We start from the raw sequence: 23,874 nt of genomic DNA on the forward strand, positions 1-23,874 counted from the left end.
AATCATCATGTATATAAAATATAAAATCATCATTACATGCATGATTCCAAATCATCATTCTAGATTATTATTTCAGAAAATGATAATTATTGATTTTCACATTATTTCAAGAAATCATAGTGTTGCATGCATTTTTATCTAAGGGAAAAATTATAGTGTTGCATGCATCATTCTAAAGCATTTCAAGCCATACAAGCCATAAATATAAAGAAATCATGTCATGAAGGATAAGACCAATTAAATACCAAAAGACATGATTCATAAATAATTTCTTAAAATGTAAGAAGTCATGGTGAACGATATTGATTTACATAAAGTTTCAAAACATAATTATCAAGATCATGGTTAGTTTTATAGATCTCCTCTTTAGTAAATGCTAAAAGGGTCTTTAGTAAATGGTAAAAGGGAACATAGGGTACAAAGAAGAGATCTTGATTCAAAAAATTCTCAAATAATTTCAAAACATCAAGATCATGATTTGAATAAAACTCACTCAAATTCAAATCATTAAATCAAAATCATTTTCAAGAGATTCATAAAAATCAATAAGATAGAGAAAAATAATTTTCAAGAATAATGCTTTTCTCTTTTTAGTTTGTTTCATACAAGCATGCCTTTATCCTTTTTATGCCAAAAATAAATAAATATCATTAATCGTTTAGGATTGAAAAATAAATTTTGTCATAAAAACCATCAAGATCAATAAACCATAAATTACTTGAAAATCATCATGCATAATTTTGAAATTTATTAAGCATGATCATTATGCATCATTACATTATTTCATCAAACTTAAAGCATTTTCAATTAAAATCATTTTGTTTGTTTATCATAAAATATGTATTTTCATGATTATTTTTAAAATCATTAGAAAGGTAAGCATGATCCAATTTTATTTTTGCATATTCATTAAACATGCAATTAAAAAAAATTAATTTTCTTAAACTAAATTAAACTAAATTAAAAATAAGTCATGAAAAGCATTATGTAATTTCAAAATAAACTAAAGGCGTTTTGATTACTTCAACGTCAAAAGCTGTTAAAGCGTAGTTTACCACCTCGCCTTTATTGATTTTCTCCTCGTCTTCGGAGGAGCTTGATTCATCCCACTTTGTGTTCTTCTTCTTGCATTCAAAGCAAGTAGATGCATTCTTTTTATTCTTTTTAAGTTCATTTTTAATTTTTTATTCTTGTTTTAAAATTTTTATTGAAAGTTCAAGTTCACCATCACTTGAGCTTATGCTCGAGTGGTCTTCGATTGTTCTTAGTCCGAAATCCTTCCTGTCCTTTGGAAGGTGATTCTCAAGTTCTTTACGTATATTGCACGTCATTTCATAGGTCATCCATGACCTAATAAGTTCTTTGAGAGGAAAATGGTTCAAATCTTTTGATTCTTGTAAAGCTATTATTTTTGAATCGCAAGTCTTATTAAGAGAACGCAAAATCTTGTTTACAAGTTCAAAATTCGAAAAACATTTGCCAAGAGCTTTTAAACCATTGACGATATCCGTAAAACGGGTGTACACGTCAACAATGGTTTCGCTCAGCTTCATTCGAAAAAACTCGAAATCATATATTAAAAAATTAATTTTTGAATCTTTAACTTTGCTAGTTCCTTCACGTGTGATTTCAAGAGTGAACCAAATATCGAAAGCCATTTCGCAAATAGAAACACGATTAAACTCATTTCTATCTAAGGTGATAAACAAGGCATTCATAGCTTTTGCATTTAGAGAAAGCATCTTCTTCTCCAAATCATTCCAATTGTTCATTGGAAGAGAAGACATTTCAAATCCGTCTTTGACTATGTGCCATAAATCAAAATATAATGAAAGCAAGAAAACTCTCATTCAAGTTTTCCAATAAGTGTAGTCCATCACATTGAAAAAGAGAGGACGAATGAGAGAGTGACCCTCTTGAAAGCCGAAAAGAGCCATTTCTATTTAGGTGTTAAATCAAATTAGAAAACCATGGCTCTGATACCGGTTGTTAGGATCAAGAGCACTAAAAGGGGAGGGGTGAATTAGTGTAGTGGAAAAAATTATGTCTTCAAAAGTCTTCGTTGTGATAAAACCATTTACGTGGAAAACTGACCTCAGAAATATAACTTGAAAGCATTCGTTTATGAATTGAAGGCAGTAAGCACTTCGAAAGGTTTGCAGTAAGGTAGTAGTAACAATAGAAAACTAAACCAGAATTTTAGAGTGGTTCGGTCAATCTTGACCTATATCCACTTTTGGCTTCCTCCTTCGACGAGGTCACTAACGTCCACTAGAGGCATTCCTTCAATAGGCAAAGGTCAATCACCTTTTACACCCCTCTTCTCTTCTTACCAAGTTTAGGAGATAACCCTTACAAGCACTTCTCCTCTCTAAACAGAAATCTAACACTTAGACTTAGAAGAGGGAATTCACTTGATCGTAATAGCGTTTTCTCTTTTTTAATCTCTTTGTGCTTGTGTGCTTTAATCAAGGATGAGAGGGGTATTTATAAGATTCAAATTGATTCAAACTTGGAGCCTAAAACTTTTCCATCCCGGGTTCCCTAGGCACGGGCGATACTACTACCTGCGTTGGGCAGTACCACCGCCTAATGTCAGTCTGACGCTGACACTACCCTGGGTGGTACCACCACCCAGGTCTGGTAGTACCACCGCCTGGGGTGTAGTGTTGGGTGGTACCATCGCCCAGACTGACGATACCACTGCTTGGCACCTTGCCAGGGGTGGTACAACCGCCCAGATTAGCGGTACCATTGCTTGACACAGTCTTGAAGACTGTGCCACGACGATGAGACTTCTTGGGGCACTGTTTGGGCCTCTTATTGGGCCCAACACAGTTCTTATATTGGCCTAGCTAGCCCCTAATTGGGTTGGCCCAAATCCAAGCCTAATTACGTGTTAACTACGAAATCCTAAGACATTTGCTAAGCTAAACAAGTCCCTATGTCTATTCTTCCGACGATCGTTTGACAAACTTTCGACGATCTCTCGGCAATGTTTCGGTAGACTCTCAGCAAGCTCCTAGACTTCACAATGATCTTCTTGGCGAGTTCCGACGAGCTTCTTTGGCAAGCTCCGAGGCTTCTCGACTGGTTCCTCTAGAACTTCCAACGAACGTTCGGACTTTCGACAAACTCTCGAACTCCTAATATAATTGTGTCCTTGACTTCGAGACTTCATTTTGCTTTATGCCTTGCTATCGTAGTTAATCCTGCATATGTGAAACATACTTCAATCTAGACAATTAATACTAAGCATTAATCAAGTTGTCCAGCATGTCATTGGTCCCTTGACGCTTCGTCTGATTCTTCGGCGCATCGTCCTCTCTTGCGGCCTGTAGCCCAATCAGCCAGTTGATTCCACAACTCTGATATCCTTGGTGCAATATCCATTAGCCCAATGTCCCGATCCACAGCCTGAAGTCTTCTGTCGATACATCGACCTTTCCTCTAGCCCGACGTCCAATCTTCTGACATGTGTTCCTCCGGCACAACATGATTTTTTCTATTTTAATTGTTTCATCCTGATCGAAGCATCCTGTATCACTTAAAACAGAGATTAAAATATAGACACATATCAATTGATTTTATCATCAAAATCCAAGATTGAACATATGCTACATGGCAACGGTGTTAGGTTCCAACCCATATATATATATACTATCATCACTTACCGATGATGAAACTTTCCTTAATTTCTTGAGATTCGTGTAAATGAAAGGAGATAAAACGATTATAGGCAGAGAGATGCAACAGCAGGCCCCGTGGTTGGTCAGCTCATACTTAACCAGTGTAAAATTTTGTATCTTTTATATTGAAGTGTGTGTGAGTCACTATTGTCTTTATGTTCACCCAATTTCCCTAAATTCATGTTGTGTGAGCCTAGCAAGACTAGGAAGGCTTTTAATTTGTGATCATTTCTTTGAGTGTGCAGGCAATTGGGAAAACATTTTGTGTTGGTGGTGACGTTGTTGCTTATTTCCGTTACTTAACAATAGGTACTTGAGCTTCTGCTTTGATAAGAAACATATGATGTATGATCGCCGCAACATGTAGTAGTCTAAGAGAGAATACTTGAGGCCCATCAAAATGTTAACAAGTGATATTATAAATAACAGGTCACTGGACTTTTGGAGCTCAGGTTTACAAAAGGCAACTCATGTTGAATTATCTCATAGCAAAATACAATAAACCTCAGGTCAGTAGTATTGAATTCTTTCATGCTACTTGAAGGATTATCATATATTTTTCTGAAAAAGATTCATCCAAAAAGTACTTCATATAGTCCATGTCACAACCTATTTTGGATCATAACAAAATCTATTTTATTGTATATCTTTTTTGTTGATTCCATTATCATATTTGGTTAAGGTGTTTTTAATTAATGGGGCTACCATGGGAGGTGGGGCTGGACTTTCCATGAATGCAAGATACAAAATTGTTACAGAAAATACGGTATTACTTTATATCTACATAACATCAACTGAATATATAGCAGACATATGTTATCATTGGAAATTAATTATTGTCTCAGTTGTTACTATCAGGAAATTTATGGATTTTGTAGGTATTTGCTATGCCAGAAGCAGCATTAGGTCTTTTTCCAGATGTTGGCGCATCTTACTTTCTGTCCAGGCTTCCTGGATTTTTCGGTAAGGCTTATGACTTGAATAATTCATGTGAAGATTAAAATATGAATAAATTAAATATTCAGTTACCTCATATAAATAGCAGAACTCAAGTGGAATAAATGAAACTTTCTGTATATCAGTAACATTTGAAATCAAAGTTACAAAGTTTCCCTACCTAAAATTATATTCTCGTTCAAGCCGCCTTATAATTGTCAATATATAGAAAAAGTTAAATAGGTTTAATTATGTGACATTGAAATTTTCAATTAAGTAATAATGATAATAATTGTGTACATTTTGATATTAAAATAATCTTATAATGCTTGGAAACTTCTTAGAATTGTGTAGTTTTGGCGGCATTTCGGGAATAGCTTTGATATGGCTGAACTGAATTAAATGAGTGACATGTGAACCTCCAAATCGTTAACCACTAAGATAGAACCTTAAACAGTAGGGACTAAATTAGCATATGAACACCTTTTCTTGGTAGACTTCGTATATACAAGTTGTTGTTGGCAGACGTGCCAATAACAAGTGGGATCTTAGTATTAGGAACGTACAAGAATTTAATACTTTTATTTAAAAGTTCATGATTTCATCTATAGGAGGTCATATGGAATTCTATTCCATATGATTGTTACGAGTAAGAAACAAATGCAATATTCTAAATCCCGTGAAAGAAAACAAAATGTCAAAGAAACTAAAGGAGATTCATAGCAGCTAGCATTGATTGATTGGTTATTGATATATATTCTTTAATAGTTGAGAGGCTCAAACATAATAGTAACAACTAAAGACGAAGAGGGGAGATTAAAACAAGATAATTTGGACAAAGAAAAGAAAGAGGGGTTTCTCTCAAAATTTATTTACTAAAAATCTAATACAACTCACTTATTTTCAACACACACAGAGAAGGGTATATAGCATGATTTTATACCGTCCAGGGGAAGATTCTCAAAATAATGTATCACAATTAATCTCATAGGCACTGAATTATTTCCATCTATTGAATATCAAATTCTAATTTAATTTACTATTATGAATGCAAGCAAATTTAATACTCTAATATTCTTCCCCACTTAAACTTCTCTTTTATATACCAAATTTCATCCATATATATATATATATATATATATATATATATATATATATATATATATATATACTTCAACTTTTAGGAGCTTTGTAAGAAGCTCCGTCACTTCTTCATTTGTTTTTAATATTAAGTAGCTCTATGTCATTGTCCTTGACATGCTTTTTTATCATATGAAATCTTGTTTTGATGTGCTTGGACCTCTTATGGTATATTAGATTTTTAGCTAAGATAATAATTAATTTATTATCAACATAAATCTTGATTGAGTTCTCCCATGACACATTAAGTTTTTGGAATAATCATCTTAGCCAAAATATATGACAAATACAATAAGATATTGCTGCATATTTCACTTCAAACTTGATAGAACAACAATAGATGATTTTTTGAAGACCTTGTGAATGCAGCTCCAACAAAACCTATAAATCCAATTATACTTTTTTTTATTGTCTTAACTTTTGACCTAATTTGTGTCATTATATCTAATAAGCTCCAATGATGATGAATAAAATATCCTATAGTCAACTTTTTCTTTAATATATCATAAAATTATTTTGGTGGCCTTTAAATGAGATATCCTAGGATCTTTTATATATCTACATATTAAGCCAACTCTAAACAATATAGCATGTTGAGTGCATATCAAATATCTTAAGCATCCAATAAAACTTTTGTAATAAATTGGATTAAGTTGTTTGCCTTTCCCTTTCTTAGTTAGGTTGGTGTTACATTCAATAAGTGTATCAACTGGTTGATAATCCTGTATAGAAAACTATCGTCAATATTTCTTTAGGATAGCTACTTATGAAATAAATGTCTCTTTATTTTTTTGTTTGACCTTTGATGCCCAAGAAGTCATGAGGCCTAAGTCCATCATCTCGAACTTATGAATGCTTGAATTCTTCGATCATAGAAATTGTTGCCTATAAATATTAGTGCATCTACATATAGATATATAAATAAGAAATTTTCATGACTATTAATTTTCATGTATATAACATGTTTATAAGGACACTTACAAAAACTACTTTGGGTAAAATATGTGTCAATTCAAGAATTTCATACTCTTGATACTTGTTTAAGTTAATAAGGAGCTATAATTCTCCCTGAATTATTAGATCAAGGGGTTATTACATATAATCCTCTTCTTGAAGATGTCCTTTGAAAAATGTTGACTTGATATCCATGACTTCACATTTTATTTAAGTTGTTAAGGAGATGAACAATCTTGCTATCTCCATTCGAGCTACTAATATAAATATTTTTTCATAGTTAATCCCATATTATTGCTTGTATCCTTTTATCACTAGTTGAGCTTTATGCTTCTTCACTTCTTCTTTTGCATTGTCTTTATTTTGAATATTTATTTGACTTTAATTGTTTTGTGCTCTTTGGAAATTGTAGAAAGTTATCATGTATTATTTTTGTTAATAGCATGTATCTCTTCATTTATAGCATTTCTCTAATTTTTTATTTTATATTCCTCTTCAAAGGATAATGGATCATAACCTCTAAAATGATAAAATAAAAAAACCTCATCATTATTAGTATCAATTTTTCATGTCACATCATATATCTCTTGGATCGCTTTGGTCCTTATAATTCATATGTTATGATTTATATTCTAACTTGTTTTCATGACACCTCCCAAGAAAGGTCTTCTCCATTTACTTGTATTGTTTTAATTTTCTTTTGAAACAATATTTTATTTTGGTGGTTCTTCATTATTCTAATTCCATATTTGTTTTTCATCAAAATCAACATTTTTTAACATCACAATTTTCTTAGTGATAGGATTATATAATTTTTAGTCAATAGAATTCTCATCATAACCCAAGAAAATACATTTTCAACCTTTATCTTCAAATTCATCCTTCTTTCTTATGGTATTTTGTAATAAGCAACACATCCAAAAAATTTTAGATGGTGCTTATGCAAGCTTTGTGCCTCTTCTGGTGTAACATTGTTAATTATTTTTGTTGAAAACCTACTTAGTAGGTAAACCACACAAACAACATCTCCTCACAATTCTTTAGGAGTCTTTTTTTTAAAGCATATTTCAAACCATATAAAAAATAATCCTATTTTTTTCTTTTAGAAACTCCATTATGTTGAGGTATATAAGGCATAGTGCATTGAGATATAATTTTATTTCTTTATAATAACTTCTAAATTTATTTGATATGTAGTTACCTCTTTTGTTCTTAAACATTTTAGCTTATAGTCATTTCATGTCTCAACCAAGTTCTTAAACTCTTTAAAGTTACTAAATACTTTTTTTAATAAATAAAATCAAGGTTTGCCATTATAATCATCTATGAGGGTAAGAAAATATATATTTCAATCACTTGATATAGGACTAATAGAATCATATATATTCGAGTGCAGCAAATCAAGCCATTGCCTTGCTCTTCTTATTTGTATAATCTTGAATACTCTCCTCTATTACTTGCTTATGATGTATATCACAAAGCTTCAGTAGATGCTCAATCTTTGGCAAACTGGTCATCTTGTTATTCTTCTCCAAAAGTTTTAAAGCCTCAAAATTTAAGTATTCATATTTAAGATATAGTATAGAATCATCTATAATATTAATATTTAAATAATTTATTTTGTTAGTATCCAATTATAATAGAAACATTATGTTCTTAGTCATTTTCATATAAGAGACTAAAGTCTTATCCTTATCATGAATAGAAAGAGATAAATCTTTTATTATAAAATCATATTCTTTTTCAAGCAACTGATCCAAGCTTTAAAAATTATTCTTCATATCAAGAATATGATAAACATCTAAAATGCATACTTTGCTTCCAATCATTGAGCTGCCTCTTATTAGTTAATGTGTCAAATCATTAAAAGTAATATTGTCAGAATAATTTATATCAATTTTGGCAAAGAGTTCTTATGTGATTGGAAGTAGCACTATCTTTCAAATCATCATTAGCTATTGGTAGAATAGGGTTATCATTCTTTTCTTTTGTATTTGTAAAATTTATATTTTGACCACATTATTGGTATTATAAAAGAATTCTACAGAACAATGGCCAAATTTCTTGCAAACATAGCATGAATTTGAGTTTTGCCATACCTCCCAATTTGGTTTGGATCTCAATCTCAACCACAGCCTCAGCCTCTTTGGCTTGTGTTGTCTCTTTCATTTTGATTGTTTTGTGCTTCCTTAGTAGGTTGACCTGTTGCTCTTCCTAATTGCCATGGCCCTCTACCTCTTTGAGACCTTGGTTCTACTTTATTTTCAAGTGCAAGTTTGGTTTGTTGGCTTGCTCCAATGACTTATTTTCTCCTCTACTTATAAGCCTTGGTTTATATGATTGAAGAGAACCTACTAGTTGTTACAAAGATATTTTCTCCTCTACTTGTAAGTTTTTGGATTCTTTAATTGCTATGAAAATAAAATAAAACTTTGACCCTAAAGATCTTAAAAAAACTTTCATTACATTTTCATCATTTATTCTTATTTGGTGAATAATAGAAAAAATTTTATAGAAATAATTAGAGATAGATTTAAAGGTACCTTGTTGTAGTTTTTCAAATTCATCTCTTAAAGCTTGTAGACGAATCTTTTTCATCTTGTCTATGTTGAATCTCGGATTTTGATGATAAAATCAATTGATGGGTTAATTGATCTAATACATATTATTAAAGTTAAGTGTGCAGGATTAACTACGATAGCCTAAAAACATAAAGCAAGAATACCGGAGTCAAGTTCGATGGATGTTTGAGAGTCCGAAGATTCGTCGGATATGCTATTGGAACCAACCAAGAAAGATCGGAGACTTGTCGGAACTTTCGGAAGTCTGCCGAAGAGATCGTTATAGGTTCGTTGAGATCACCGAGAAGGCTCGGCTACTCGTTGAATTCGTCACAAGATTGGAAGCCTGCTGGGAGTCCACCCGAAGAAACCCGAGGGCATATCAGAAGTCTGCCGGAAGATCGCCGGAAAGCTCGTCGAAACAAGACTCGACGTTTGCCGGTTAAAAACTTACTTAGGATTATATTTTTAGGTATGTAGTTCATAGGTAATTAGGGTTAGGATTAAAGTATAATTCTATATCCTGGTTAAGGGCCAACTGAGCCCAAAAGTGACCTGGTTCGGGATGGACTTGAAGCCCAACTAGAGATTAGTAAGGATGGGCGGTGGCACCGCCCAGCACCCGAGATCAGGTGGTGGCACATCCACCGACAGGCAATGGCACCGCCAGTACACCATCTAACATTGATAGGCGGTGGCACCGCCACCGATAGGCAATGGCACTGCCAGTCTCGGAAACCCAAGAGAATTTAAAATTTGGAGCCCAAATTTGAATCCTCTTGGGGCCTATAAATACCCCTCAATTCTCAGTAGAGAATACAACTTTTGAAAAGCAATAGTTTGAGATAATAGCCTTAGTAAAGTTTTAGCAAGTCTTATTTTCAAATTGCTTGAGTGTTCACCTCCTTCCTTTTGTTGAAAAAATTATAAGAGTGTGAACCACTTGTAAAGGTTATAAGAGGGGTATTAGTCCTTCCCCTTTAAAGTGATTTGCTAGTGGAAGTTGGGAGCCTTATTGAAGAAGGCTTCGCAAGTGGATGTAGGTCATTTGACCGAACCACTTTAAATTGGCGTGTTCATTTAATCTGTGAGTACTTACCTTTCTGCAATCATTTTTGGTTTTTTACTTTACTCAAGTTATAATCAAAGCGAAATCTCCTTGCATTTTATGGAATCATTTTCGAACTTACAAATTTTAATCCGCTATACTAATTCACCCCCCCCTCTTAGTGCCGCTCCGATCATAACAATTGGTATTAGAGCGAGGCTCAATCTCATATTTGGTTTAATACCCAAGAGACATGGCTTACTCCGGCATGCATGAGAGTCATTCTATCACACGTCCACCTATGTTTAATGGGTCATATTACACATATTGGAAGACCAGTATGAGGATCTTCCTCATTTCTATGGATTTTGAGCTTTGGACTATTGTCGAAAATGGATTTTAAAAATCTTCTCTTCCGATAAGCAAATGGAATGAATCGGAGAAGAAAGTTTTTGCTTTAAATGCAAAGGTTATGAATGCCTTATTTTGTGCACTAGATAAAAATGAGTTTAATCGTGTTTCAATTTGTGATTCGGCTTTTGATATTTAGAGAACTCTTGAGGTTACTAATGAAGGTACTAGCCGAGTGAAAGAGTCCAAAATTAACATCCTTGTGCACTCTTATAAACTTTTCCGAATGAAACCAATTGAGTCCATCCGAGACATGTACACTCGTTTCACGGATGTCATTAATGGACTCAAAGCTCTTGGTAAAGATTTTTCTAACTTTGAACTAGTAAATAAAATCTTAAGATCTCTTCCTAAAAGTTTGGATCCAAAAGTTATGGCCATTCAAGAGGCCAAGGACCTTAAAACATTCCCTCTTAAAGAACTTATTGAGTCTCTAATGACCTTCGAAATGATGTGTCAGGATCATGACGAACTCGAGAACCCCCTTCCAAAGAACAGGAAGAATATGACACTCACATCATAAGAAGATAACTTGAAAGGAACATCAAGTGATGAGGACAGTGAAAATGATATTGCACTTTTGACTAAAAAAATTTAAATTTTTTTAAGAAAGAACAAATTTAAAAATAATACCAAAAACAGACTTGAATATAAAAAGGACCAAGTGATATGCTATGAATGCAAGAAGCCGATGCATTTCAAAAATGAATGCCCCCAAGCCAAGAAGAAGCAATCGAAGAAGAAAGTTCTAAAAGCAACTTGGGACGATTCAAGTGATTCCGAAAGTGAAGAAGCTAGCAACAAAGAGGAGGCAAACTTCGTGCTAATGGCTTTAGGAGAAGAGGTATGTGATTTAATTAATGAAGATTTATCTTTTGAAGAACTCTCTATCGCTTTTCATAAATATTTGATAAATATAGAATTATTAGTAAGAAGTTAAATATTTTAAAGAAAGAGCACGTCTTACTACAAAATAAGTTTGATAGTCTTCAAACTCCTCCATGCTCTAAGTGTGAGCATTTAGAAGCAATAAAAAATGAAAATTTGCTACTTAAAGAAACCTTAAACAAGTTTAAGGTCGGTAGCAAAGGATTAGACATGATCCTTGCAAATAAGGGTCACGTCACAAATAGAAGTGGAATTGGATTTGTAAAAGGACCACATCAAAATCCTACCACTTTCATAAAAGGACCTACATTGCATGTTTCATCTTATATGAAATGCAATTTTTGTTGCAAATCCAGACATATTGCCTACAAATGTCTATTTAGGAAAATTAGTCCACATAAATTAATATGAGTTCCTAAAGGAACTATAAAAAATTCAATAATGAATAACAAAATTAGTGGATCAATTTTTGAGGCACCCAAAATCAAATGGGTACCTAAAAATCATCCTCTTTTGTAGACAAACCCACAAGCTAGGAGCAAGAGATGGTATCTCGATAGTGGATGCTCAAGACATATGACTGGAGATCCATCTCATTTCTCTATACTCACTAGCAAAGAAGAAGGGTACGTCACCTTTGGAGACAACAACAAAGGCAAAATCATTGGCAAGGGAACCATAGGTAACAAATTAAGTTTTTTATTGATGATGTATTAGTTGATGGATTGAAACATAATCTCTTAAGTATTAGTCAATTATGCGATAAAAGTTATATCGTTAGATTTGAATCAAATATGTATATTATTGAAAAACCAAACAATAACATGACTATGATTGTATTAAAATAAAATAATGTCTACACCATCTATCTTGATGAACTAAGTAATGAAATGTGCTTCTCTGCTCTAAATGATGATTCTTGACTTTAGCATAGGAGATTAGGCCATGCAAGCATAAAAATAATATTTAAGATCTCATCTAGAGAATTAGTACGAGGGATTCCAAATATGAAGTTTATTAAGGACAAAGTATGCGAGGCATGTCAACTAGGTAAACAAATAAAAACTAGTTTCAAACCAAAATATCAAATTAACACCACTAGACCATTACAATTGATCTATTTAGACTTATTTGGACCAATTGACACAACAAGTCTAGGAGGAAGCAAATATGCTTTTGTAATTATGGATGACTATACTAGGTACTTGGACCTATTTCTTAGTTCACAAAAGTGATTGTTTCAAGTGTTTCTCAAAATTTTGTAAACTCACTCAAAACGAAAAAGGCTTCATGATTTCATCAATTCGGAGTGATCACGGTGGCGAATTTCAAAATCGTGATTTCCAAAATCTTTGTGAAGTTAATGGATACAATCACAACTTCTCCACTCTAAGAAATCCTCAACAAAATGGAGTAGTTGAAAGAAAAAATAGAAACCTATAAGAAATTGCAAGAACTATGTTAAATGAACATAGTCTACCTAAGTATTTTTGGGCCGAAGTCATGAATACATCTTGCTACATCATGAATAGGGTTCTAATAAGACCGTCTTCATCAAAAAATCCCTATGAATTATGGAATAACAAAAAACCAAATGTTTCTTATTTTAAAGTTTTCAGTTGCAAATGCTTTATTTTGAATGAAAAGGATGCCTTAGGAAAATTTGATGCTAAATCCGATGAAGGCATCTTTCTTAGTTACTCTTCCGTTTCTAAGGCTTTTCGTATTTTTAATAAGAGAACCTTAGTTATAGAAGAGTCTATTCATGTAGTTTTTAATGAAATTTCTGATTTTAAAAAAAATAATTTTGATGATGATCTTGGTTTTGATAATTTAAATTTAAATGAACCCCCTCCTCAAAATAGCAACTTGGATGCATCTTCTTCCGAAATTTCCTTACCCAAGGAATGGAAGTATATGGATGCTCATCCAAAGGAGCTAATTATAGGAGACACATCAAAAGGGGTTCAAACTCGTTCTTCTTTTAAGAATTTTTGTGCTAACGCTGCCTTCCTTTCTTAAATCGAACCAAAATGCATTGATGAGGTCTTAAAAGATGATTTTTGGGTCATTGCAATGTAAAAGGAATTGAACCAATTTGAGAGGAATGAGGTATGAAAGCTTGTTCCTAGACCTAGTGACCATTTAGTCATTGGTACTAAATGGGTCTTTAGAAACAAGCAAGACGAATGTGGTATCGTGGTTAGAAACAAGACTAGATTAGTGGCCAAAGGTTTCAACCAAGAAGAAGGTATCGACTACGAAGAAACCTTCGCTCCTATGGCAAGATTAAAAGCCATTAGGATGCTCCTTGCCTATGCTAGTAGTAATAACTTTAAACTATTTCAAATGGATGTCAAAAGTGCCTTCTTGAATGGTTTTATTTCCGAAGAAGTATATGTCGAACAACCTCCCGGATTTGAAAACTCTCTTCTTTCTAATCATGTATTCAAATTGACTAAGGCTCTCTATGGCTTGAAACAAGCTCCTAGAGCTTGGTATGAAAGGCTTAGTTCCTTTCTTATTTTAAATAATTTTACCAAAGGCAAGGTTGATACTACATTGTTTATCAAACACTTTGAAAATAATTTTCTTATTATACAAATTTATATTGACGATATTATTTTTGGTTCTTCGGATGAATTACTATGTGAATCATTTGCCAAATGTATGAGTCATGAATTTGAAATGAGTTTAATGGGTGAATTAACTTTCTTTTTGGGATTACAAATCAAACAACTTAGTGATGGTATATTTCTTAACCAATCTAAATATATATTAGAATTGTTAAAATGATTTAACATGAATAATTCAAAAGCGATAAACACCCCTATGAGTACTTCGACTAAGTTAGATATGGATGAAAATAGTGAAAATTTCGATCAAAAAATATATAGGGGAATGATATGTAGTCTACTCTACCTCACCGTGACTAGACCGGACATCATGTTTAGTGTAAGATTGTATGCTAGATTTCAATCTAATCCTAAATTATCTTATCTTAAGAGTGTTAAAAGAATATTTAGATATCTTAAAGGAACTCTAAATTTAGGATTATGGTATCCAAAATCTGATAAATTTGATTTAATAGCTTATGCAGATGCTGATTTTGGCGGATGTAGGATAGATAGAAAAAGTACATCCGAAACATGCCAATTTTTAAGACATGCACTTGTTTCTTGGACTTCCAAGAAACAAAATTCAATTGCACTATTTACGACGGAAGCTGAATACATTGCTGCAAGTGCATGCTGTGTACAAGTTGTTTGGATGAAAAATACATTAGAAGACTATGTAATTCACTTGAAAAACATTCTCATAAAATGTGATAATACAAGTGCCATATATCTTACCAAAAATCTAATTCAGCATTCTAGAACTAAGCATATAGATATTAGGCATCATTTCATACGCGATCATATCCTTAACAATAATGTCGTTCTAGAATTTATTGACACAAAGTATCAATTAGCAGACATTTTTACAAAAGCCTTATATGAAGACCAATTTGAATTCATTAGAAGGGAACTAGGCATGTTAAATTGTCCCTGAAAATAAGCTTGTTTGAATATATTTTTCAAAAAATATCTCATCCTTGTTCCGTTCTTTTGTGGATTTGATTTCATCCTTCTCTTTCGATTCCAAATGATATATTAAAGTACAACCCAATATCTCAACCTATCTTGAGTTGATGAAACACCTCTAAAAATCAAAAGGTGGGAAGAAAGAATTTTTTCTTCTCTTCCGCGGCATGCTAGCGGTGACACTGTCAGAACCGGCGGTAGCACCGCTTGAGCGCTCGGGCGCCAGGCGGTGGCACCACTCGTTTTGGCGGTGGCACCGCCCGAGAGCCCCTTTATAAGCCGAGGGGTTAGGACCGGCGATGACACCGCCCCCTACCCGTGAGAAACTACCTCAAGCTCTCCCACAACCTCTCTAAACCTTCATTCCAGCATTTAGAAGCCTTGGAGTGGGATTCTTATTGGTCCAACCTCTCCATCTTCCAAGAGATTCTCAATAAGGTAAAATCTGAAATCTTTCCACTCTTCTCATTATTTTACCTACTCTTTACAGTTTCATCTATCATCTTGTCTAGATAATGGCTCCTAAAAGATCAAAAGGGAAAAGGGTTGAAGGAGATTCATATGACTAAGACCTTTTTAGATCCAAAGAAGTAGCTCTTAGGTTTCCAAACTTCGAAATAAGATGTATCCATAAAGGTAAACACGTTGATCTCAATGAACTAGGAAACCTAGAACCCATTAGGTGGTTTGCACATCTAGATGTCCTACCTCTGCTACAAATAAATGAACCAATTTATCCTAGGTTAGTTAGGCTATTTTATACAAACTTATATGTGGATAATGATAGCCTAAGTACTTACTAACTAGGAACACAAATTAGAATTTTTGATAGTACTATTTGTGAACTAATTGGAATCACCGAAAAAGATAGGGGTTGTTATTTTAGAGGTAAATGAGATGTCAATATAATTGGAGCAACTTACTCCGAAACCATCGAAACTATTTTTGCAAATCCGAACCTCGACATAATACCCAAGAGTTGCGACCACTTACTGCCCTTTAACTCTAAAATCCTTCATCATATCATAACAAGCATACTATTCCCTAAGCAATTTCATCTTGATGAAATGAGTCAAATAGAAATAAGCACCATGTATTGGATTATGACCGATCAATATAATTATTTTGGATACTCAATCCGGCAACACATGCAGGATATTATAGCTAAAGACACTATGTTGCCAAATGGAGGGTTAATCACTCGATTCCTACTTGCCCATGACATTTGTATCCCACCCGATGAAGAAATAATTCAAAGTGATCGGTATAACATCATCAATAGAAATCTGCCTAAAAGACTTCGGTGCACATTTAGCAATGGTATATGGGTTAGGCAACCTAAAAGGACTGATCCAATTCTCCCACTAGTAGAACACCCCGAAACATCAATTCTTAGAGGAAATGAATCTCCTCCTCCTAGTCCCTTTGGCGCAACACCTTCGGCTCTTGTTTCAACTTCCGAAGAACTCATTATGGCAGAATTGTATCAGATCAAATCGCAGCAAAAATAAATTCAAATCCAGCAAATTGAAATTTTGAAGGAACTACAGATAAATGAATCAAAAAATAGATGTCATATATCAGCACTGTGGCTTACCTCCTAAGGATTAATCGATGTAGTTTCTTATTATGTTCCGATTACTCTTAATGTCAAGTTAGAAGTTTGTCATCTTCTTTTGAACAAAAACTGAACCTTTGTTTGAGATGTATTATTAAATTCTAGATAATTGTTGATTTGTTTTGGAATCTGGATAAATATTTCTTGCGAGATTAATTTTAAATGATGAATTTTGTATGATTAATCTTAATGCTGAATTCTTTTTCTAATAATTTTATGATCACAAATTGTGTGCTTCAAATCTTATCTCCTTTTTTTTTGTTGATGACAAAGGGGGAGAAGTGATGACTTATACGTATTATGACTTAATAAAAATGACTTATGCACATCGATAGCATGACTTATATGAATTGCAAAAGCTTGTCTTATATGCCTTGTAAAATCTTTAGGTATATCGCAAGTTCTCAGATTGGTTGATCATATGAAATCATGCCTCACATTTATATCATGAAATTTATGTTGAAAATTTTTATCTCTCGTCATAGTAAAAATTGTCTCCTATCATTTGACTTGAAAATGATTTTCAATAGCTGGAAATTATGAGAAATACGAAGTTTCGTATTTGCTCATGCTTAATAAGATAACGATAAGTTCAACGGTTAGAACTTATTGATTTATGCTTGAATTCAAAGGGATGAAATTCAAGTATTTTTATCTTCTCATAATATGGCATATAGATAGGGGGAGTTATGTTTAACTCCGTCATCAATTGATTGTCATCATAAAAAAGGGGGAGATTGTTGAATCTCGGATTTTGATGATGAAATCAATTGATGTTAAGTATGCAGGATTAACTACGATAGTCTAAAAACATAAAGCAAGAATACCGGATTCAAGTTCGATGGATGTTTGAAAGTCCGAAGATTCGTCGGAGATGTTGTCGGAACCAACCAAGAAAGATCGGAGACTTGTCGGAACTTTCGGAAGTCTGCCGAAGAGATCGTCAGAGGTTCGCAGAGATCATCGAGAAGGCTCGGCTACTCATTGAATTTGTCACAAGATCAGGAGCCTGCTAGGAGTCCGCCGGAAGAAACCCGAGGGCGTATCGGAAGTCTACCAGAAGATCACCGGAAAGCTCGCTAGAACAAGACTCGACGTTTTGTCACGACCTTAGCTGGTTTTTCCTAAGGCGTGCGGCACCCTCGCATGTCCGTCCGCAAAGGTCAGCCTCCCCGAAGCCTCCCATTGTCCCATAGGACCAACAAAAGAGAGAACGGGTTAAAGAGAACGCCTCAATCGGGATCCACAAGCAAACATGTCCGAAAAACACTTCATAGACAATGCAAATTATAAACAGACTTTACAAGCTCTGAATAGTTGCACAACAAAGGGTAAAATGGTCCATTACAGACCGAAAAGCTCTCGCACGTGTCCACATGACACAACCTTTATTTACAAGCCTAAAGAGACCACCAACACAACTAACATGGGACTATTTAGCCTTCGGCCGCCCCTCTACCTGCTGTACAAGTCATGAACATGCCAAAAGACAACGGACAGACATAAGCATTACATCCAACATCTTGTTTAGAAGTTTGTTCGTTACATTCTCCCCCACTTATCCCTTCGACGTCCTCGTCGAAGCCTTTGTGAACACTACAACTCTTCGCCTTTGCTGAGTCTTCAATCTTCTACTCCAGCTGCAATGCGCCTCCTGGCTCCCAACTACTCTCCGCTGCTGTTTCTGAGTAGTCAAACCTTTGATCCGCCATGCTGCTTCAACTCGCCAATGACTCTAACTCTGGTGTGGGGTTGGCTGAGTTGTATTGATCCTCGTTGATTCCTGCGGATCCACCAAATGAAGGAAAAGACCATCCTTACTACGCCAGTCTCTCAAAATTTTCACATGCTGCTTGAACTGGGTGGATGCTTGTTGGAGCTTTAACTAGCATCGCCTCGCAAACTTCTGAAGTTTTGGGTCCTTCCTCCACAAAATCTGCTCATTGACTCTTTTTTCAGTTAGTTGTCACATCCAAGTAGGTTTGCATCACTTCCGCTTTCGATTGGCATTTCGTTGGGAAATGAGGCGGACAATCTACTCTCAGTAGCACTGATCACTGTTGGTGAGGATTTGACAACTATTGTCTTCCATTATCTTCGAAGGGTCTTTGAACTTGTGCAGCGCTCCTCTACTGGATAGATAAGAGAATTGGGGTACTCAGTTTCGCCCATTCTCTTAAGAGTTGAGAAGGCAAAAGTTACTTGACTTCGCCCGCCTCCTCGAGGTTATACTTCATGCATCGAGCTGGTTACTGGCCTTCGCCTGCTCTTTGCTCACACTTCTGAAGCACTTGAAGTGTTTGCACTCCTTACGTTGAGTTAGCTACTGTGATTCACCTTCTCAATGTCATCGAACTTCTAGAATGCGGGAAGTTTTCACCCCAACTTGGAGTAATTCTCTGATAGATGAGGTCGCCTTTGGGATTGTACCGTCTTCTCCATCAACCCTGCCGCCTACTCCACTGAGTAGCAAAGGTACAGCACCGCATACTGCCTGCTTCGTTCCTTGGTCGTGCACTCTTGCATGACCCGAAGTCCTTCACTTACGGCTATCTTGATGAGAAACTTGTTGACACCAGTCTTACGAAGTTTCTTGGCCTCTGCCCTTCAGCCTTATCTCGGTACTTGGAGATTGCCTCTGCATGCTCCACCTCCTCGGCCCCTTTCACGACCAAGCGCTCTCCCTCCGTGAGAGCAAGGGATCAAAGACTTGCACGGAAGTCTCGCCTCTGCGGTACCATGGCGCTGCCAAGCCCATGGCCCTACTATCCGTTGCCTCGCCTCTGTATCCCTTTTCTTCACAATCAGTAGAGATGTCTCCGTGGCACTCCTTTGAGTCCAACTCCATTCTAACTGACGCTTGATTTTGGGTAGCTAAGTCCCTCTGGACTCGTCGTCGCTTCCTCGCCCCTTCGACCCCCTGCGTCAACACCTTTGTGTTCTCCAAGCAGTCCGTTTGGTCGATGGAAAGACAGACTGCAACTCCCATGCATGGCCTCTGCCATCACGTTGTAGAGTTTGCACCGATTCTGTTCTCCTTAGCTTCCTTGGTAGCAACGTTCGCTTACTCGACCTTGTCCTCTGACTTGTCGGGCTCCCTTAAGCGAATATAAGCTCTGGAGCAGTCCAACTCTCCAGCTGCTTCGATCATACCTCTATATGATCAAGTCCCTCCCATGGAACTCACTGGTACTTGCATTCGAACTTTTCCCTTGGTGGAACACAGCCCCCATATGCTGATGACCATTGCAGTACCATGGCCTTCACTCCTTGAATCCATAGCTCTTCTTGCTGTCGTGTTGTTCACCGAAGTGGAGCTTCCAGTAACTCCCGATCATACCTCCATATGATCTTATCCCTCACAGGACCGATTGTGTGTATCGCATTGCCACGAACTGTTCCACCACGATCCGCTGCACCATGTCGCCTCCTGGTGACATCTCCATTGCATTCTGATCCTTGTGGAATAAACTCGAATTGTGAACCCTCCATGTGTGGCCTCTGCCAATACATCGCAGGGTCCCTTCCACCTTCGATTTTGTTCGCTCCTCTGGCAATCGATCTTCATCCACCCACTCCTGGGTCACACCTAGATGAAGCACCACTCTAGGACAATCCGTCGCCTAGTAGCTCTCGAAGTCCACCGACTTCACTGATCTGTGCACCATTGTTTGGATCCTGGGCCTCTGCCCCTACCAGCACAATCTTCGCTGCGCACTGCTTCCTTCATAGCAACTTGAATGGCAACACTGTGGCATATTCTTCAAGAGTACCCGCCTCTGCATCCTCTTGCCCCGTGCTAAGGCCTTCTGAACCCAACTTCGCCTCCGCAAGTTGAGTCGCCTTAGTTCCTCCATCAAATGCTCTTCTGAGTTAAGGTGCATGTGCCGCGAAGCTCCCTTCGTCTTTGGCACCATGCAAGATAAGTCCGCTCCGTCAGGATGAAGGACTCATGGAACAACATGATCCTACCCTTGCCTCTGCAAGAGTTCATGTCTTTGACCTCTGTCTAAGGAAAGCACTATGCTTCTGCTCCATGTTCCAACTTCTCTGCTGGCTCCCTTCGGGCGGCTTGGGTACTTCGCCAAGTTACACCCAAGTTGCTCCGCTCCTCGTTTTTGCATTGAGTCGATGGTGTTGAATCTCGGATTTTGATGATGAAGTCAATTGTCATTTGTTATCTAATCTATGTGTTGAGATAAGTGTGCAGGATTAACTACGATGAGATTAAGACAAGCAGCAGGAGTTGCCCCGGAGTCAAGATCATGATCACGTTGGGAGTTCGAGAGTTCGACGGAAGTTCGGACGGTCGTCGGAGGTTCAGAGAGAACAGATCCGAGAAGTCCAGAAGCTTGCCAAGCGAAGCTCGTCGGAACTCGCCAAGTGGATCGTCGCAAAGTCCAGGAGTATGCCGGATGTCCGCAGAAGGATCACCGAGGGTTATCGGTTGATCGACGGAAGCTGGCCGGAAACTCGTCGGAAGAAGCGATTGACGCATCGGAGCAAAGCTGCAGAAGTTGTCTTAGAGATAATCGTAGTTAGCACGATGATTAAGCAGGAAAATGGGAGGTGATCCCATTAGCTTAATCTTGGGGCAATTGGGCCCCTGAAAAGATTCAAAGTGGGTCGAATGGAGTGAACCATTCGGACCCTGATTGCACCAGGAGGTGCAACCGCCCCAGCCAGGAGGTGCAACCGCCTGGGCTGTGGGGTTGAGAGGTGCAACCGCCCCAGCCAGGAGGTGCAACCGCCTGGGCTGTGGGGCTGGGAGGTGCAACCGCCCCAGCCAGGAGGTGCAACCGCCAGGGTTGCAAGGCTGGGAGGTGCAACCGCTCCAGCCAAGAGGTTGCACCGCCAGAGCTCAAGTTCCGAGCTCTGCCAGGCGATGCAACCACCAAGCTCAGTCTTCGAGCTTTGGCAGAGTGGTGCATCAGCCTGAGCTCAGTCTCGAGCTTTGCCAGGTGATGCATTCACCAAGCTCAGTCTTCGAGCTATGGCAGAATGGTGCATCAGCTTGAGCTCAGTTTGGAGCTCTGCCAAGTGATGCAACCACCGAGCTCAGATTTCGAGCTCTGCCAGGTGATGCAACCACCAAGCTCAGTCTTCGAGCTCTGCCAGGTGATGCAACCATCGAGCTCAGTCTTCGAGCTCTGGCAGAGAAGAAGCAATCGGCAGAGCTCAGTCTTCGAGCTCTGCCAGGCGGTGCCACCTCTCCAGTCGAGAGGTGCAACCGCCTGATCCCAGAATTCTGGGATTTGATCGATTTGATCGTTTTGAGCTCGAATTTTGAATTGGGTTGGGGCCTATAAATACCCCACCCATTCAGCACTGAAAAGACACAGACCCATACCGAAATTGTGATCTTTTCTGTGATTCTAAAGAGCTCAAAAGTGTTGTAAAGCCCTTGAGTCTCCTCCTTCTGTTCTTCAAGTTTTCAACTGTAAAGTGAGGAGAGAAAGGTCTGTAAAGGTTGTCTCCTAAGCCTGTCAAAAGGAGAGAAACTGTAAGAGGGAAGTTTGGCCTTCGCCCATTGAAGGAAGGCACCTAGTTGACGTCGGCAACCTCATCGGTGGAGGAAGCCAAAAGTGGAGTAGGTCAAGGCTGACCGAACCACTCTAAATCTCTGGTTTGCGTTTATTTTCGAGCACTTTATCATTACTGCAAACCTCCCTCATCACTACTGCTCTCTGCGCTTTCACGAACAAGTTCTAAGTGCTGTTCTTCCAAATCTGCATTCAGACGTAAACTCGTATTTTCATACATTACAGTTTACGTTTACGTTTGATTCTGCAGATCTGTTTTCCGTGCTTTTACGAACGAGCTTCCTTGCAGTTTACGCTTACATTTTCATCCTATTAATAACTGCAATCTGTCCTCTACGATTTTACGAACGAGTTTCAACATTTAGACGTAAAACTGCATTCAGACGTAAATCGGCTTTCTTCGCTCAATCATCAGATTTCAGTTCACGTTTACGTCTTGGTTTCAACTGCATACTGCCTTCTGCGAGTATACAAACAAGTTTCAAAGTTTAGACGTAAATCTGCGTCTAACTGCGTTTAGACGTAAATCTGCGTTTAGACGTAAAACTGCGTTTAGACGTAAAACTGCGTTTAGACGTAATACTGCGTTTAGACGTAAATCTGCGTTTAGACGTAAAACTACGTTTAGACGTAAAACTGCGTTTAGACGTAAATCTGCGTTTAGACGTAAATCTGCATTTAGACGTAAATCTGAGTTTAGACGCAAAACTGCGCTTAGACGCAATCTGCGCTTAGACGCAAAACTGCGCTTAGACGCAATCTGCGCTTAGACGCAAACTGCACTTAGATACAGACTGAGAATTTGCTTTTGCATCATAATAGTTTTTGAACAAACGCAGCTTTTGGTTTTTAATTTATTATACGATTTCCGCTGCACTAATTCACCCCCCCCCTCTTAGTGCTCTCGATCCTAACAATTGGTATCAGAGCAAGGTTAACTCTCTAAAGGATTAAAACCCAAGAGAGATGGCATACGCCGGAAACCAAGAGGGGCATTCAATTACACGTCCACCCATGTTCAGTGGAACGGACTACACTTACTGGAAGACCCGAATGAGGATCTTTCTTATTTCTATGGATTTAGAACTGTGGAACCTTGTTGAAAATGGATTTTCAAAATCTTCTCTTCCAATGATCGATTGGAACGATTTGGAGAAGAAGGCTTTCGCTCTTAATGCAAAGGCTATGAATGCCTTATTTTGCGCTCTTGATAAAAACGAGTTTAATCGTGTTTTAACTTGCGAAACTGCTTTTGATATTTGGCACACACTTGAAGTGACCCACGAGGGCACAAGTAGAGTGAAAGAGTCAAAAATCAATCTGTTGCTGCATTCTTTTGAACTTTTCCGAATGAAACCGAGTGAAACCATTGGCGACATGTTTACCCGTTTCACGGATGTCGTCAACGGTCTAAAAGGACTCGGAAAAAGCTTTTCGGATTTTGAGCTTGTTAATAAGATACTAAGATCCCTTCCTAAGAGTTGGGATCCTAAAGTCACCGC

The 23,874-nt window shown here is 37.1% G+C and overlaps 1 protein-coding gene across 1 annotated transcript in view; it reads left to right on the forward strand.

Annotated features, from left to right (window-relative positions):
• LOC103981866 (3-hydroxyisobutyryl-CoA hydrolase 1-like) overlaps positions 1 to 23,874 on the forward strand; it is a 42,795-nt gene that overhangs the window by 6,715 nt on the left and 12,206 nt on the right. The window contains exons 4-7 of the mRNA XM_018825019.2: positions 3,935 to 3,998; positions 4,119 to 4,198; positions 4,372 to 4,455; positions 4,568 to 4,652. Coding sequence (XP_018680564.2) covers positions 3,935 to 3,998; positions 4,119 to 4,198; positions 4,372 to 4,455; positions 4,568 to 4,652 — 313 coding nt within the window. The remainder of the gene's footprint in view (positions 1 to 3,934; positions 3,999 to 4,118; positions 4,199 to 4,371; positions 4,456 to 4,567; positions 4,653 to 23,874) is intronic.

The sequence above is a fragment of the Musa acuminata genome, chromosome BXJ3-4, assembly GCF_036884655.1.
Source record: "Musa acuminata AAA Group cultivar baxijiao chromosome BXJ3-4, Cavendish_Baxijiao_AAA, whole genome shotgun sequence".
Lineage (NCBI taxonomy): Eukaryota > Viridiplantae > Streptophyta > Magnoliopsida > Zingiberales > Musaceae > Musa > Musa acuminata.